This window comes from Peromyscus eremicus, chromosome 11 (assembly GCF_949786415.1).
Source record: "Peromyscus eremicus chromosome 11, PerEre_H2_v1, whole genome shotgun sequence".
Taxonomy (NCBI): Eukaryota; Metazoa; Chordata; class Mammalia; order Rodentia; family Cricetidae; genus Peromyscus; species Peromyscus eremicus.
In genome coordinates this window covers 516,829-534,938 of record NC_081427.1, presented here as the reverse complement: position 1 = coordinate 534,938, position 18,110 = coordinate 516,829, and the positions used below count along the sequence as shown (strand labels likewise).

Genomic DNA, 18,110 nt, shown 5'->3' with positions numbered 1-18,110 from the left:
ATTTCTCTCCCAGGAGCAAGAAAGCCAAACATTGCAGCTCCTGCAACAAATGTGTCTCTGGCTTTGACCACCACTGCAAATGGCTGAACAACTGTGTGGGCAGCAGAAACTACGGGTGAGGCACTCTCAGGGTCAAGGCCGTGACCTGAGGGAGGGATCTGTGGCCTGGGATTCATAGGAATAGATGGCAGGTGACAGAGTGGAGGGGGCCGTCAAGGCTGGGAACAGCACAGGAAAAGGGTGACCTTTGGGCCATGTCTCTGTTTCCAGCTATCGCAGAGCTCAGTGCCCATGTGCTACTGGTTCTGATGTGTTGGTTATTCCTGAACATGTGGAGCAAGCTCACACTCACAAAGTCCATCATTAGAGAGCTCATTATTGACAGTTGGTCAGAGCCTGGCTGAGCCTTCTAAACTTTCTGCTTCAGGCCTATCTACCTTCTCAATGCCATGACCACCAACCCAAGAACAGTGGCTAGACTCTTGAGCACAGGAATGAACATCTAGGCCACCCTCAAGCATTGCCTTGGTCATGAGTGCAGAATCTAAAGAGCTATTGGACACCAGGTCAGGGTGTAGGACAGTAGTGCTCAAACTTCCTACTGCTGCAACTCCCTAATGCAGTTCTTCATGTGTGCTGACCCCCAACCATAAAATTATTTTCATTGCTACTTCATAACTGTGATTTTGTTACTGTTATGAAACATAATGTAAATATTTTTTGAGATAAAGGTTTGCCAAAGGGGGTCTCTACCCACAGGTTGAGAACCACTGGCCTAGGCTTTCCATCAACCTTGGGAGTCCTGAAGATGAACAGGGTATAGTAGCTCCTTACCCCCAACTCCATGCCTTGCTCTGCCCTGACAATACACTGGGCTGTGGGGCCTCTGCCATCCATCCAGTGAAGTGCCTGGGGCCACAGATTTATTTAGGTTTTGCTCCTTCCTGATTGAGCTTTTGAGCTTGAAAAAAAATGCAGCCACTGTTACTAGGCATTCCAATGTGGTCTGTTAGTGGTGTGTCACCATGGTTCTGGCAGTGACTGGGTTAGCCAGGAGACCCTTGACCACAGTTCCTTTGAGTGTCTCACACTGACTTACAGAGAATCAGGAGGTTCTTCAACTAACCAAGCATTTCTGGGAAGGCAAATTGGAATAGGTAAGGGTGTGGCCTGCCCATGAGTCAGGGGAGAGGACAGAAAAAAGGCACACTTAATGTGCATGGTGTTGAGAGATAGCCTCTGTGTGGTGAAATTGGGGTTGGGGAAGAGCAGAGGGTGATAGGTACCACCCATTCTCACTAGATAGCCCTTGAGCCTTAACATCTTCACTTCCTGTCCCCTCATTCTCCAGGGTCCAAGAAAGCATGAGAGGGGACAATGGCATTAAAAACATTTTAAAATTTATTTCTATTCCATGTATATGGATTTTTTTTTTTGCTTGAATGTATGTCTGGGCTCCTCTTGGCCTTGGAGGCCAAAAGAGGGCATCATATCCCCCTGGAGCTAGAGTTACAGACAGGAACCATGTGGGTGCTGGGAATTGAACCTTAGTCCTCTGGAAGAGTAGTCAGTGCTCTTAACCACTGAATCATCTCTCTAGCCCTGCAATAGCATTTGGCACCAGGGCTGAACAGAAGCCCTGAAAGAGAGTCCCATGTCTCATAGTCCTAATAAACGGGAAGCCAAATGGGTCTTTCAGAGTGGGGTGCAATAAAGGCTGCAGGAGGTCAGTCCAGTGCATGGGAAGGTAGTGAAGGAAGAAGAGTCGGGGGGAGGGAGGAAGAGAAGGAAGAGGAGGAGGAGAAGGAGGAGGAGGAGGAGAAAGAAGAAAGGCTGTGATTCCTGAATGGCCATGATTAGAGCGTGCTTGGTGGAAGAGGTTCTGTCTGCCTAGGTGATAGTCTGCCATCTTGGGGATTAAATTTTCCCATCGGATGGGAATGATATTCTTGTCCAGACTGCAGGATGGAAGGATATGAGGGCTCAGGCAGAAGGCTATAGGGAATGTGGAGCACGACTAATACAATCAGGAGCCAGCATCTGCCTAGGGTATGTGAAAGACAGTAGAAAGAACACAAGAGGGAAGAGTAGAGAAGGCACCCATAGAAGAGTTTGGGTTCTGTGCTTCCATGAGATTGCCCACACCAGACCTGTGTGTTGACCTCATATGCTTGGCTAGGTGTTAGTCTGTCCTGACCTCTCACTCGCTCATCTCTGAGCAGGATCTCACTCCTCTCACGCAGGTTCTTCTTCTGCTCTGTGGCCTCAGCTGTAGTTGCCCTGCTTGGCGTGATGGTTATCTTGTTGTACATCTTCATCCAGTACTTTGTCAACCCCAATGAGCTTCGCACAGACCCCCGGTATAAAGGTACCCTTCTGATGCTTAGGGACTGCTTCTACCTGGTCCCCATGTGCCAAGGGTTAGGCTTCCCAGTCTCACCCTCCATGTTCCCTCACTCTCCAGTTGACCTGAGCTCCTCTGAGACCTAACATCCAGAGATTAGAGTGAGGTATACCCTGACCCTTCTGTCCTTTCAGTCAGTCTTGAGCACCTAGACAGCGGACCCTTTAGCAGTGCTGGGTGGAGAAGGCAGGAGCTTATCTTGTAGGACACAACTACTTGTAGAGATGAACAGCAGAAAGTGGAGCTATTACGTTGAGCCACAGACTCTGAGGGGAAGCTCAGAGATTATATGAATAAATAGGTCCAGAAGCACAAGTCCATGGCACAAATGTCTGAAATAAGAGAGAAAGGGGGTGGGCTGAACATGGCCTCCAAAGTGTCTGAGTCCTGACCCAGACCTGAGGTAGCACATTATTTGGAAAAATGATCTTTGTGAATATGATTAGGAATTCTGAGGTGAGGAACCTGTCCTAGGCCCCTCATGTGCCCAAATCCAATGCCAATGTCCTCAGGAGAAACAAGAGGAAATGCTGACTTGCAAAGGACTTATGGAGGTAGGAGGCGGAGGCTGGGTCATATGACCACGAGCCTGAGAGGGCCTGTGGCACTCAGAGCAGGAAGAGGATGGAAGGGTTGTCTCCTGGAGCCTCAGAGAGAGGATACTCTGATTTTAGGCTTGTGGTTTATAGATATGAGAGAATTATTGTACTGTGTAAGTGCCACCAGCTTATGGCCATTTTTCACAACAATCCCAAGATACTGACCCAGGTGACTGAAGTGGAATGTTCCTTTGCTGGTTATCCTATGGGCCAGGGGGAAGCCTCCCATCTCTGCTCTAAGCATCACAGGCATTATGTTAGGACCTGTGTGCCGCTCATCTCAGGGCATCCCTGGAGCCAACATGACAGGATGTTCTTTTAAGAAAGGGCTCTATGAGTTCCACGTGGAATCACCTAGGCTGCTGCAACCCCTGTGACCATTTACAACTTCCTGGTACTCCTGAGCACTCTCTGGAAGCCACCACTATGGCCTCTTTATTAGTAACGTGTCCTTTCCTAAAGACTCGCCATGCTGAGCAAGCAAAGAAAAGGACAAGGAAGGAAAGAGGATATTCAGAGTGGTGGTGACCTGGCTGTGGCTATTGACCATGGCATCAGATGTGGTGCAGGGAAGTGGGTCACATTTCTCCTTGGAGCAGACTTGTGGTTCTGAGTGTGGGTGGAGGTTACTTCCTGGCTTGCCATTCCAGGACCCTACAGAGTCCATGGCCTGAGTTCAGAATCTCATGGGCTGGAGTTTACGCCATCACATTTTGAGTTGACATCCCATGGCCCAGCCCACAAGGCAGCATGTAGTATTCCCTTTTCAGATAGCACACCTAAGAGTCCATTCTAGAAAGAGCTAAGCTCCTTTCTGGAATGTGATATGGATCAAGATGCTTGGGTTTGGAGTCTAGTCCTCTACTGTTCAGTCACACAGCCTAGGAAATCCCTGTGGTCTTCATTTTGAGGGCCATGGTGGACAGTGCTCAAGAAATGCACCAAGAGGGCTCAGTTTTCATTGATGTCTGTGAGGTGATTGATCTGAAATAAAAGGTCAAGGCTTTGGGGAAGGGTAGGAGAGGGACTGGCCAGTGGGCCCATGGGACCTACAGTAGAGCAGGGCAAATACAGGGCAACAGCGCATCCATTGGCTGGCTGTCCTCACTTGCCCTAGCAACCTCTGTTGCTCTGCTTACCTGACTGCAGGTGCTGCAGTGTGGGTAGGTGCTAGATGGACATGTCTCTTTGTCTTCATAGAGATCAGCTCTGAGAACACATGGCTGCTGTTCCTCCCACTGTGGCCTGTGCCTGTGAAGATCCCCCTGGTCCTTTTCATCGCGGCGGTGGTACTGCTGCTAGCCATTGCCAGCTTTGTGCTGCTTGGGCACCTGCTCCTCTTCCACGTCTACCTGAGTATGTACCCACTCTAGACTTGCCGCTTTAGCTCACTCGTTTTGAGGCAGACAGTGCCTTGGGAAACCTTGCCAGATGTGAGCTCATAGAAAAAGGACAGACTACAGGAAGGAGATACTAAGAGAAGGTCAGCAAGTCCAGCAAGAAACTGAGCTCATGTTCAAAAGCCTGCAGAAAGCACAGGAGAGACTAAAATATACAGAGACAAAGGAATATGACTATTATGCAAGAACAGGCCATTAGGACCAGGAGGATTTAGGAGAGTACCAAGTAGAAATTATAACAATGAAACTTAAGCTCAAGGGACTGGTTTTCCTCATCCAAATAGAGCCAAAGAGGAGGCTCTATATCCACAAATATGTGTCGGACACCTGGTTGCACTGTTAAGATCCTCTGCCTAAGGAAGTGTTTCTGTTGAGTTAGAGCCACCTCGTCCCCGGGGCGTATAGTTTGTTCTGTGGGAACTGGCCATGAAGCCTCTCTGGTTTCTGGCAGTGGTAGGCCAGGCTAGAGGGCAGCAGGGCTACTCCTGCAATACTAGTTTCTTACAGGTTGATTTACCCAAACCTCAAGGACGGTACAGACTCTGCCTGTGGCTGTGAGGACAGTGCCTGGCAGAGTGCTGACCTCCTCCCATGGAAAGACCTCACGTATGTCCAATGGTTCTTACCAGCAGCAGCATCCTGAACCTACAGAGCATGCTTCTTAATCTGTGAGTGTGTTTATTAGCACACGTTCCTGACGTCAGCATTGTAATAACTTGAAACTTAGACTCTCCTCCTCCTCCTCCTCCTCCTCCTCCCTTTCCCCCCTTTTCCTTTTCTCCTCCTCCTCCTCCCTTTCCCCCCTTTTCCCTTTCTCCTCCTCCTCCTCCTAATATAGTGAAAACCCCTGAACTAAATCTTGTTGGTGCAATTTATGCTTTAAGGTTTTTGTTAGGAACAACCTGGTTCATTTCTATTTACTTGTGTTTAGATGTATCTGTAGAGTGGGGTAGAACCAAGTCTCAAACCTACATCAACTGAACCTATATGTTTCAACAGAACACCATGTGCTATTTTATCAGTAACAAGGCTGGCTGGGAGGGCACCTCATATTCCCTGTGACTTAAACCCTCAGAATGGTGCATCTTTTGGGTTACCTTTAAAACTTTCCATTGCTTTTATAAATAGGAATTTATAAAAAACAAAACATTTACTTTCTAAGCTTATCTGGAATGTTTTCTCACGTCTAAATGCTTTCAGATTTATCAGTAATGCCACCTTTCCTAGCACCTGACCTCAGGTGGAACTCATTTTCCTCTGTATCTGGTTGTCCCCTTCTCTCAGAGCTAGGTCCAGCAGCTGGTGTCACGTCCAGTGCTTCCTATGGAACCTACACCTATAGGCCTGAAGATTACTGGGGCCCATCCTGCCCAGGAACACAAATTTGGTGTTAGTCACTTTTCCTCCACTTCATAGTAAGGACTTTGTGCCTACCATGTGAGGCGCAATGGTGCCTACCAATGTGGGGGGGAGGCAATTCTGCATCTGTGGATGAGGTTTGAAGGCACCCACATTCTGGTAGTGAGGGGGACAATGGCATTGAGGCACATGGTGTGAGCAGAACTTCCCTGAGACATCCTTTGTGGACATCAGACTGCAGTGAACTTGCAGTGAGGTCTGAATGTGCTGAGTCCAGAGTAGTGAACACAACAGGCTTCTTCCCACAGAAGGCCCCTAAGAGGGATTGTGTCCCCTGGAATACGCCAGACACCATGAGCTGCTTTGTCCCTCCTCTGCCATGTATGAGACGCTCAGCAGCAAGGACCCAGGAGCTATCAGCTGTCCCTGTCTGTACTTTTTTTTTTTTTTTTTGGTTTTTCGAGACAGGGTTTCTCTGTGTAGCTTTGCGCCTTTCCTGGAACTCACTTGGTAGCCCAGGCTGGCCTCGAACTCACAGAGATCCACCTGGCTCTGCCTCCCGAGTGCTGGGATTAAAGGCGTGCGCCACCACTGCCCGGCTCCCTGTCTGTACTTTTATATAGCAACTCTTTAAGACTAGGTTCTGGGACTGCACAGTCTAGACCACACATGAAGCTACCAAAACTGAAGCTTCAGAGCTTAAAACCTGCACCTCTTCCTCCTTCACCCCAGAACCCCCAGGAGGCCAGACAGTCTGGGTGCATTCCCTGTTGCTCATTTAGGCCGAAGAACAGCCCGAGGACATACTGACAGCCACATCCCCAGTCTTAATGACTCATTAAGCCATATCTCATTAAGCCAACGGATGGGGGGGGTCTAGATATGTCACACAACACTTCACTGGTGTCAGAAGAGTTGTGTCATTGATACTCATAGACCCAAGCCTCGCAGATCCACATGCTTTCTGAGGAGTGCCAGTTTCAAGATCCAGTCAGGATTTTGGCTCCCAGTTCTCTCATCTTCTACCACCATGCCTGCCCTCTCAAACAAGCTTCATAGACAAAGATACACCATAGCAGCTTTTGTCATGACCAGAAAGAGTGAGGAGGCCTCACATGACCCAAGAAAGGCAGACGTGCGCAGTGATGCCCTGTAACTGTCCATGATATCGTTACCTGGCTCTGTGAACGTAGACCTCAGGCTGAAAACTGAAGAAACCAAGGCCTCCATGCAGGGAAAACTCCTCCACAGATGGAGAGGAAGGCATGGTGCAGAGACCCATGACTGGATCTTTAAGGCCCTGGCACTGGGCCAACATATGCTTGAGAGGAAGGCACAGACAGGAACTTCTGATATGACATCTCTGACTTGACTCCCAGGACAACTTAGACTGCAAGGTGACTTTTCTAACCTGGAATTCCTCCACTTTTTTTGAGACATCCTTGGCTGGCCTGGAACTCACTATGTAGACCAGGCTGGCCTAGAACTCACAGAGATCTGCCTGCCTCTGCCTCCAGAATGCTGGAGTTAAAGGTGTGCGCCACCATATCTGGCTTCCTCCACTTCTTGACAGCACGTCCAGCTTCAAGGTGTACGAGACTGGCCACTTACTAGCTTTTGGCCCCAAGATCCTTGATGCTGAAAATGACTTGTTCATAGTACTCAGGGTCAACCAGGCCTCTCAGGAAAGGGTTGTTATGCTGCTATACCAGCAAGGGGAAGGTGGCAGAGGCCAAGAGAATATTGCTCAGCCCTCATGCTCAAGTGCCCTCAGCAATCTGCTTTTCCCTCCCAGAACACTGACTAGGACTTGCTTTCATCTCTCCTCTCCAGAAATGTAACCAAGATATGTGATAGCCAAGGTAATTCCATTGGTCAGCTGCTCTGAAGCCAAAGGCCTGTGAATTGGCTGGAAATGTGTGTGGGGTGGCCACAGATCTAGACTTCTGTTCTTGTACCTGCTGATATGGTCTGGCTTTTTTTCCCATGGTGAGCTGCAGTATGCCTGCACTGTTCCTTATATGATGGGTAGGTGATTCATAGAGAGCCAGATTGCTGTACTTCCTGAAGAATGGCATGCTTCCTTTTGTAACCTCTGAGAGAAAGTGGTGCTAAAAGGGGGCCTGCCATGGCCATGAGAGCATTTCCAGTTCAGGGCATTCTCTGCGGGCCAGGGACATGCACAGAATTGGTACCAAAATTACTCTTCAAAAGTGTCCAAGTGTGCCATGTGTAATACCACATCTGCTGCACCACGCCCCGGAGAACAAGTCAGGAGCAGCCAGCCACTGAGACCTGCTGCCACCACTGTTACTTATGACACTAAGATGGGCTCAGAGGGCTGAAAGCAGGACAAGGTGGAACTGGTGGCAGCTGGAGCTGGAGTTATATTAAGGATAGGGCTGTTAACAATGAAGGGACTGGAAAGTGTTCCTCTAAGATGGAAGAACTTGTTTTTGTTTTGTTTTGTTTTGTTTTGTTTTGTTTTTTTTTTTTGGTTTTTTCGAGACAGGGTTTCTCTGTGTAGCTTTGCGCCTGTCCTGGAACTCACTTGGTAGCCCAGGCTGGCCTCGAACTCACAGAGATCCACCTGGCTCTGCCTCCCGAGTGCTGGGATTAAAGGCGTGCGCCACCACCGCCCGGCCTAAGATGGAAGAACTGAAGTGAGACTGAACATGTTGAGTTCAGGTCATTTAGACATCAACTAGTTCCAGGCTTGCTCCACACTGTAGCTCTCACTCATCACTGTAGGGCCAGGGTAAACACAGCTCAGCTGGGTGCTCTACTCAGGACATCCACACTGGGCTTCAGTGGTCACAGTGCCACCATAAGATTCTTCTTCTGAACTCCCTGCAAGGTGACTGGCAGATGTAGCTCCTCTAAGTCACTGATCTGCCACCTTGCTCTGATCCTTCCTGGGTGGACTGCAAAGTGTCTCACAACAGTGACTGGCTTCACGTAAGGAGCAGGACCGAAGAGTACCCTGGCCATGGACAGGGCTCACTGATAGCTCAGTCTGTAGATCTAGCCCGCACTCAAGGACTGGATCTCAAGGTACGAGCATCCATGTGGATTGCCCTCTATGAGGCACCACTTTGAATATGGGCTGGAGGTTCAAGGGCCCAATGCCCAGCAAGTGTGGGAGGATAAAGTACCTGCAATAGAGGGATGAGGGTGTGTGTGGTCATGCTGGGGGAGGAATAATGTGTTGAACCCAGTATAGAAAGGGCAGGATCCATATACTGCCAGAATTGGCTGTTGGTTGGTACCTTGTCACCCTAAAGGACACACAGAGACATTACTCAGTTTTGGATGTGCTCATCAGTTGGCTTGAATGGCATTTCCATAACTCTTGGAAAGAAGGGAGGTTTTAATTAGAATGTTAGCAAGTGCAGGCCCACAGGCTTACTCTGACATGGGTGCTAGAAGCTGATGAGACTGGATCACAGCTGGGTGGGCCTAGGGAGATTCATCACTCCAACAACACAAAGCCAAGTTCTGTAAGAGCTCTGGATTGGGGCAGCCCATCCCATCTGCTTCTTGAGCTACAGATAGGGCCATTGGGTGGTCCTGTAGCTCCTCAGAAATACTTGTAAACCACCTGCTCCCGTGTGTTGATTTTGAAAAGTCAGACCCCTCCCTAGAAGCACAGAGCTGAAATAGGCACTTAGAGCTCTTTTCTCAAAAACACATCTGGTCTTCTTACAATAACCCAAATTGCTTCTGCTAAGTGTGGTTGCCAAAGTCTCAACCTGAGCTGGGGTTGCTTGCCATGCCTCACATTTGTTAGTAGCCCTGTGTTCTCTGAGGCAGAGCATCTAGGGTGAGGTGGCTGCATGGGGTGGGGGGGAAGCAGGCATAGGGTGGTAGGCAGCCGGCAAGGTCAGCTCAGGGATTCAGTACTCCTACCAGGAGGACTTCTGTTGCTTCTAGGCAGCTACTGCTCTGAAGATGAAGGTTTCTAGAACCCTTATACAGAGTAGTCTCCCCTGAGCCTGGCCTTTGGGCGCCATCCCAGGAGGTTCTGGAGTCATCTGTCATGATGCAGAAAGCAGGGGACCCATGAGAGGTGCCACAATCCAGTTCCTCTGGGACACCCACCTCTGAGCTTAATTAGAGGCTTTGCTTTGGGCAACAGTAAACAGTTAAATCCTGTCACTCATAAAATGTGCAGAGCGTAGCTTGTCTGGTCTGAAATACCTGGTCCTCCTGGTCTCGGGACATGCAAGGCAGGGCAGTCACTCCCTGGCAACAATTACTATTTTTAAATACTTTACATTGGATTGGATTGCCATATATTGGATTGTCATATAAAAATGACAAAAGGTAGATTACTGAATCGAAAAAATACTTTTAAAAAGGAACTACTTGTTTTAAATAGGATAAGTAATGAAATTTTTTTGTCTGAGTTTATCAAATGTTACTGGACTGGACATTGTTATATATTAATGGAGTTTTTTTTTGCCTGAATCTGTCAAATGTTAATGGACTAGACATCGTTAATGTAATCTTGACTGTGTATATTGTATATACTTATTGGATATAATTTTTCTTATATTAGTTATAAGCTTTTTTTAATTTTAGACAAAAAAAGGGGAAATGTGGTGGCATTGTGTTCCCCGAAATATTGTGCATGCTAATAAACTTATCTGGGGTCAGAGAACAGGACAGCCACAATACTAAACATAGAGGTTAGGCAGTGGTAGCACACGCCTTTAATCCTAGCATTCCAGAGGCAGAAATCCCTCTGGATCTCTGTGAGTTCAAGGCCACAAGGATACAGCCAAGCATGGGGACTCATGCCCTTAATCACAGAAAGTGAGACTTTAATCCCAGGGAGTGATGGCAGAAAACAGAAAGATGTATAAGGCGTGGATATCAGAAACTAGCAGCATTTGGCTGGTTAAGCTTTCAGGCTTTTGAGCAGCAGTTCAGCTGAGATTCATTCTGGATGAGGACTCAGAGGCTTCCAGTCTGAGGAAACAAGACCAGCTGAGGAACTGTCTAGGTAAGGTAGCTGTGGCTTGTTCTGCTTCTCTGATCTTCCAGCGTTCACCCCAATAACTGGCCTCAGGTTTGATTTTATTAATAAGACCTGTTAAGATTCGTGCTACATCGTGACATTGTGCATGGCTGCTGCATGACCTTGTCCTTTTCTGCCCTTCCCTTTGCAGTTGCCAAGAACCTGAGCACATTTGACTACATGGTGCAGACCCGATTCCAGAGGAATTCACGTTCAGCAGAGAAGAAAGAGCCACCTCTGCGGAAAAAGGGGAACCTTTCCCAGGTGTGCTGGTCCTTCTGTGTCATGCTCGTGGGAGGGCTGAGCCAGTGTGTGGATGCACCCTATACAGGGACCTCCCAGCTTTGCACTGAGTTTCACTGTTGATGCTGTCCTAAGACTCATTGGAACTGTGTGGTCTGTAGAGTGTTTGTAGATACAGTACTTAGAGTGTATGTCTGCATAGTACATAATGTGTATGTGCATATGTGCTCATGTATGGTATGTGTTTCCATGTGGTATGTAATGTATGTAGTGCATGGTGTAAGTGTAGTTTGGTTGTGTCAATGTATGATATGTGTGTCTATGTATGGCATATAATGTATATATGTTATGTGTGTAATATGTGGTGCATGTGTATGGTGTGTGATATGTCTTTGTGGTGTGGGACGTTTTTGTGTTGTGTGTAGTGTGTTTATGTGACATATGGTGCATTATGTGGTATGTCTATTTGTTGTATATGGTATCTGATGCATCTGTGTAGTATGTGGTATGTCTGTGTCTATGAGTTGTGTTTGTGTGGTATGTGATGTGTATGGTATGTGGTATGCCTGTGTGATGTGTGGAGTGTATGGTATGTGAGGTGTTGGTATATTTGTGTGGTGTGTCTATATGGTGTATTGTGTGTGAGGCATTAGTATGTTTGTGTGATGTGTCTATGTGGTGTCTGGTGTGTGGTGTATGTGGTGTGACTGTGTGGTGTGTGAGTGTATTTTGTGTGACCACATTCCAGGTCAGGCTTCATTCTCAGGAGTAGTTAGCCAATACAAATCAGACTCCATTTCTTTTTTGTTTTTTGTTTTGTTTTGTTTTTATTTGTGTGTGTCTTCTTTTATTTTGTTTTTAAGAAAGAGAAAGAACATGAAGTTGAGGGGAATCTGGGAGGAGTTGGGGGAGAGGAAAGAGTTTGATCAAAGTGTATTGTATGAGATTCTCAATGAAAACAAAACAAGAGGAGGAGGAGGAAGAAGAAAGCACACGAACTCAGATCACAGAGGAGGGAGTAACCCATTGAGTGACACCAGGATTAACTGGATACTGAAGCCAGAAAGTATCAGCGCAAGAGAAGACTGTAGTGAGGCAAAGATATTCAGTAAATACAGGCAAAACCACATAAAGCATCATCAAACTAACACGTTGTAAATGCACACAAAGGATTGATTGTACACCGAGAGTAAATGTGTGTATTCTAGAAATGCATTTGTTTAACATCTGTGAATCAATTATTGTAATAAAATACTAATGGGATAAGGGTCAAGAACCTTTTAATCATATCAACCCATAAAGAAAATAAATGAGGACTCTGTTAAAACCCTATTTCCAGTTAAAAGAAAATACCCACAGCCCAAGAATAAAATGAAAACTATGAAGAGCACACTAGCCTGTCATTTTCATGGTGGAAAAGTGACCCTTGCCCCGCTAGCTGGGAACAGGCAAGGACATACACTCTCACCACCTTTGACATCATAGTAAAGCCAGCACAATGATCGCTTAAGGCATACCGTGAAAAACAGGAAACTGTTTATGGGCAGCATAATCCTTAAAAATGTGTAAACTCATAGCTTAACAGCTTTACAACAGCCATGTACCAGATGGCTGGAATAAAGGCCCAGACTTACACCTTTCGTTTCTGATCAGCTTGTGTTGAACAAAGATAGCAAGGTTAACTGGGGAGACGTGCTGGCTTCCCTGCCTGGCCCTGAGCTGAATATACCCAAGACTGAGGGCCATTTTGAGTCTTTCTTTATTCCTGCAGAATATCCAAAGCCAACCACAAGTCTAAGTTTGAGACCTAAATTATAACATTTATAGAGAAAACAAAATCTTTGTGACCTTGAACTCAGCAATTTCCACCAATACAACAGTAAAATCAATGTCTAGATAAATGATACAATGAAATGTATAAAATACAAAATTTTATTTTCAAAGATTGTCATTAAGAAAATGAAATGGAAGCCATTGCCAAGGTGTTTCTAAACCACACACTTGTACCAAAAAATACTAAGAGCTTTCTAATGAAATGGCCCTAAATCTGATCAAATCCTTTGCTGAGGAGAACATGGATGGCAAGGAAGCCTATGGAAAATGGTAGACATCATCTGGTAAGACCATAAGATACCCACACACCCAACAGTTAACTTCCTCCAAAAGGCCCAACAGTACCAATGTCAGTGACAAGCTGAGGGACCAGACAGCTCATCCCAAGGAGCAGAAATGGGATTACAAACTCACCGGTGGTGAAAACAGCAAGTGGTCCTCAGAAAGCTGCATAAATACTGCCACCCGGCCAGCTGTCGGGCCTCTCCCACCCAGCCATGGGGAAAGGAAGGCATGTGCACATAAAAATGGTTCTGAGGAAGAGTGCTGTCTGAGGAGGGAACTGTTCCCATGACGACCTCCCTAGGTGCTGTCTCTCAGAGTTGAAGACAGACTCTAGTTGTGAGCAGCAGGCAGGAAGCCCACCGTAAGTAGCTTCTTGTCTCACTTCTGCATTTTCGTTTGCTCTGTAGGAAAAGAGTAACAACTTGAGCTGGTCTCAGGCCTCACCAAGGTGAGTGGCAGCTTCCTGGAGGTATTTTATCTGAAAACAGCTATTGCCTCTTAGCTCGAAGGGCTTTAGAAAATAGTTCATTTGTGGTGTGATGTTTAAAATGATGGAATGACATAGTATAAAATACGGTTGCTTCACTTAGCTTGCTGACATCCATAGCTGTTTATGTAGTTGTGCAAACTGAGATATGTCCTTCACAGCTGTACTAATGCATAAAATAAGGATGCTTCTTTGTGTGCATGCGTGTTTATGTGTATGTGTGTGCACATGTATATAGAGGCCAAAGATGGATGTCTTCCTTGGTTGCCTTCTGTCTTATTTTTTGAGACCCAGTATCTCTGTTTCTATCTTTGTCTCTCTGTTTCCCCAGCCCCACCCCATCAGCTTTCTGACTTAGGTTGGCAGGCCGGTGAACCCCAGTGCTGAGATGGCAGGCATGTGCTTCCACACTCAGCTTTTCCCACGAGTGCTGGGGATGAATTCAGACCCTCGCGTTTGCAGGGCAAGAGCTTTCCCACTCAGCTGTTTCCCCAGCTCTATTTGTTTGTATAATACATCCACGTACAGCCACCCGGGCAGATGGGTACCTATCAGTCTCTGACCGTGTTTGGCTTAGATTATAAGATCCTGAGGGTCAGAGCTTGTTGTTCAATTCCATCTTGAGCCAAGGAGACACTGAGTAAGAATGCTCCCTAGTGACAGCTCTGCCTGAAAGCAAGGCACATGCCACCAGAAACGTGAGACAGAAATTGGCCCTAACACAGAGGGGAGACACACATTTTATAGTGTTCTCTGTTCTCATTGTAACAGAGACATGGTTATACACACTAACTGAATGTTCCACCTTGGTTTTCTGTTGTTCTTTGCTCCTCACACCATAAGCCCAAATGCATGTGCGTTTTGAGGAGTTACCACACAAAGTATTTTTCAGACTTGTGAATGTTGTATTTTTACTCTCCCATCTCTAGGGTCTACTAACACAAACTAAAGGAAAACAAGTAGACATTCACTTGAGCCTCCTCAGACAGACACACATATGCAAACCCCCATCCAGCCCTCGGTCAAGGTCCCCCAGCCAGGACACTGCAGGTGACCATGTCTTCTGAGCAGGCTAGGAGCAGCTACTCTGGGTGTTCACAGGTTAGTGCCCTGCACAGGGTGGCCCTGATCTGCATCGTGGCTTCTGTAGCTTCTTCTCTGCTGTCCAAGCCTCAGGGGACTCTGTCATGAGCACAGGACACTATTCTTCTGAGGGGAAAGCCATGGCCTTTCCATGAAAGGTAGCAAGAAGTGGCAGGCCAGAGGTAGGGACAAAATAGGGGATGGAAGAGAGAATCTCCACTCATGTCTGTTGGAGAAAGGATACATCTCCATGATTCTCTGAGAATCAGCATTAGACACTCCCTTTTCTTGAGGAAAAGCTGGTGTTTGTCCAGAGAGGAAGAGTGAAGAGGAACAGGCTGGCCCTGTGGCCCCTTCCCACCCTCTGTGCCCAGAAAGTTTCTGTCTTACAGAAGCTTCCCATTAGTCAGCCCATTCCTCCCTACAGTTCAGGGTCAGAGGTACTCCAGGGCCCCAGGACATAACTGAAGTTTCACACTTCATTCATGCAAATACTGAGAGTCGCTTTAGTTTTTTTCCGTCTATTGGTCAGTGAGAACAGCTTATTCTGAAAAAACAAAATCATTTTCTTTTAAAGAACTAATTTTTTGGTCTAAATTGCCTTTCTTAGAAACTTGATCGGCAATACTATTGTGTAGCCAAATCATTGGGAATGTTGGTTTGAAATGCTGCCTAGTCTTTTAAGCAGACTTCCAGAGTGTCCTCTCTCTCTCTCTCTCTCTCTCTCTCTCTCTCTCTCTCTCTCTCTCTCTCTCTCTCTCTCTCTCTTCTCTCTCCTCTCTCCCTCCCTCCCTCCTCTCCTCTCCTCTCCTCTTCCTCTCCTCTCCTCCTCTCCTCTCCTCTCCTCTCCTCTCCTCTCCTCCTCTCCTCTCCCCTCCCCTCCCCTCCCCTCCCCTCCCCTCCCCTCCCCTCCTCTCCCTTCCTCTCCTCTCCTCTTCCTGGAAGGCTGGCAAAACCTAACTGTGGCCATGACTATAGCTCCACTCAAAACCACTTCATTTTGTTTCTGATTACCAAGTAGATGCACATTATAGACAATTTTGGAAATTACAAAATTTTATAAATAAAACTTATTCCCTCACCCAAGTCTCCTGCCCGAGAGCATGGTTATTGTCTTAGTCTTATCTGCAGAAAACATTAGCACAAACTCATTGTCTCTACACACAGCTGGGTTCTCCAGTGTCTCACAGGCAGCATTACCCAGAGGGATTGAGGAAGAGTCTGGCTAAGTACATTCAGGAAGCTTCTGGAATTGACTTTTCCTGTCTTTTCCTGCTTTCACCCTCCACACTGTTGGCAGCATGGCTAGTGCCATCATTCTCCTATGTTGAGTCTCTGAGTTCTTCTGCCTTCCTATGCTTTAAGGTGGTTACACTAGAGCTCCCTGGATACTCCAGATCAGCCTTCTATGTTAGCTTGCTGGATCTGCTGCAAGAAACTCCCATGAGTTGGAGATGCTGAGGGTGCACAGAGTGACCTTTTATCCATTTGCAAAGACTGAAGATTAGACTTGGCAAAATAGAGGTCTGACACAGGGCCCACACAGTATGAGGATGTACCTTTCTATGTATACCACTGGCTAGAAGTCAGGGCCCATCACACTAGAATCCAATCATGGATTCCCACTGTGTAGTACACATGACTACAGCCCCAAGATGCTGGTATGAGATTCTTCGGCCTCAATTATGGGGTCTCCCCCAAGCTGATGTGTCTGTCTTTCCTCTTCAGAGTGGAGCCCCAGAAGTTCCTGCTGTCTACTCTTTCGCAGCAGTCAAGTATGTGTTTTAAGGCTCCAGCTCCAAAAACAACTCCACAGTAAAGGTGACTATAGCGTGCTGACTGGGGCTTCAGGACACAGGCCTAAGTCACCTGTAGGTCCACAGTCCCCCCAACCTGAGGAGAGAGCAATGCACTGGACTCCTGTTTGACTGATAATAAGTTTTACAGTTGTGGGATGGTACTCAGAGGCTAAAAAAAAGTGAGAAACAGAAGGACAATGGAGCGACAGAAATTCTCAACCATAAGGTGTCTGGGGGACAAGAGGAAGTGGGGGTAGAAAATGAAGTAAAAAAGTCAAACCACTAAAACTGAAGCAACATTTGTACATGTTAGTGAGGCACACCGGAGGCTACAATTGTAACATACACCCGGAAATAAGATTTGCAGTTAAGTGATTAAAACAGATGGTTAAGTGGCCAGTGATGTTTCCTGATGTAACGGCACAACTTACAAGTTTTTGATTTTGATATGGTACAAAATTAATATGAGAAACCGTGCTTCTAATTTGGTATTTTGATCTTTTCCAGGGCTAGTGACAAGTATGAGCCTCTCTCAGGATAGCAGTATCAGGCCATCAGCCCAAGATCATGAGGAGACACCTCTACTCTGTGGTACATGATGCTGCTGAGCCGTGCTATTCAGTAGAGTATATGTATTATGTGTATTTTGGACTTAAGATGTCTTCAATTTATGATGAGTTCCTCAGAATGCAAACCCCATTGTCATTCAAGAATCATCTATATAGAAGAATGTTAGCAATGATAGAAGCTAGGTGTTAAGTACATATGAATTTTCACTTTCAAATTTTCTAGATGTTTGAAAATTTTCACAAAATAAAATGTTGAAATATGAATTGGTAAAAATAAACATGGCAAAAGTTCATGTGTTATGTGTGTTATGTTGTGTATAATGTGGTCTATAGTACATAATGTATGTGTGGTTAATTTGTGTGATATGTGGTGTGTGATACCTATACTATCGCTGTATCTGTATGGTATATGGAGAGTTGTGTGTGTGGTATTTGAGGTGTCTGTGATGTGTCTGTGTGGTATGTCTGGAGTCTGATAAGTGATGTCTGCTGTGTGATGTCTATGTGGTATGTGGTGCATCTATGTAGTGTGTGATATGTCTATGATGTGTCCTGTGGAGTGTTATATGTGATGTGTATTATGATGTGTATGCTGTTTGTGTCTATGTGTTGTATAATGCATCTGTGAGGTGTGTGATATGTCTATGATACATCTGTATGTGTCTGTGTGGTGCATGATATCTAACATGTGATGTGTGTGGTGTTTCTCTGTGGTGTGTGATGTATATGGTAAATGTATCTGTGTGCTGTGTGGTGTGTCTGTGGTGTTTGATGAATGTGGTATGTCTGTGTGGTGTGTGATGTGTATGTGCATGTGTGTCTGTACGGTGTATAGTGTGTGTGTTTACAAAGTCTCTGTCCTTTCCTGTGGAACAGTCCAAGAGAGCTGACTGGGTCAGACCCATCTACACTTGTATCCCTTCCTCTGGGGGCAGCTGCTAGTGGGTTCCTGGTGGTGGTGGCTGAAGAGGTATGAATTTTGAAAAATTTGAAGGTTTCTGGAGCTTCATTTTGTGAGAAGGAATT

The 18,110-nt window shown here is 46.4% G+C and overlaps 1 protein-coding gene across 1 annotated transcript in view; it reads left to right on the top strand.

Annotated features, from left to right (window-relative positions):
• LOC131921775 (palmitoyltransferase ZDHHC11-like) overlaps positions 1-17,377 on the top strand; it is a 29,009-nt gene extending 11,632 nt beyond the window's left edge. Inside the window, exons 4-10 of the mRNA XM_059276532.1 lie at positions 14-115; positions 2,244-2,368; positions 4,204-4,359; positions 10,937-11,049; positions 13,554-13,594; positions 16,445-16,537; positions 17,023-17,377. Coding sequence (XP_059132515.1) covers positions 14-115; positions 2,244-2,368; positions 4,204-4,359; positions 10,937-11,049; positions 13,554-13,594; positions 16,445-16,535 — 628 coding nt within the window. The 3' untranslated portion in view covers positions 16,536-16,537; positions 17,023-17,377. The remainder of the gene's footprint in view (positions 1-13; positions 116-2,243; positions 2,369-4,203; positions 4,360-10,936; positions 11,050-13,553; positions 13,595-16,444; positions 16,538-17,022) is intronic.
• Positions 17,378-18,110: the final 733 nt, after the last annotated feature.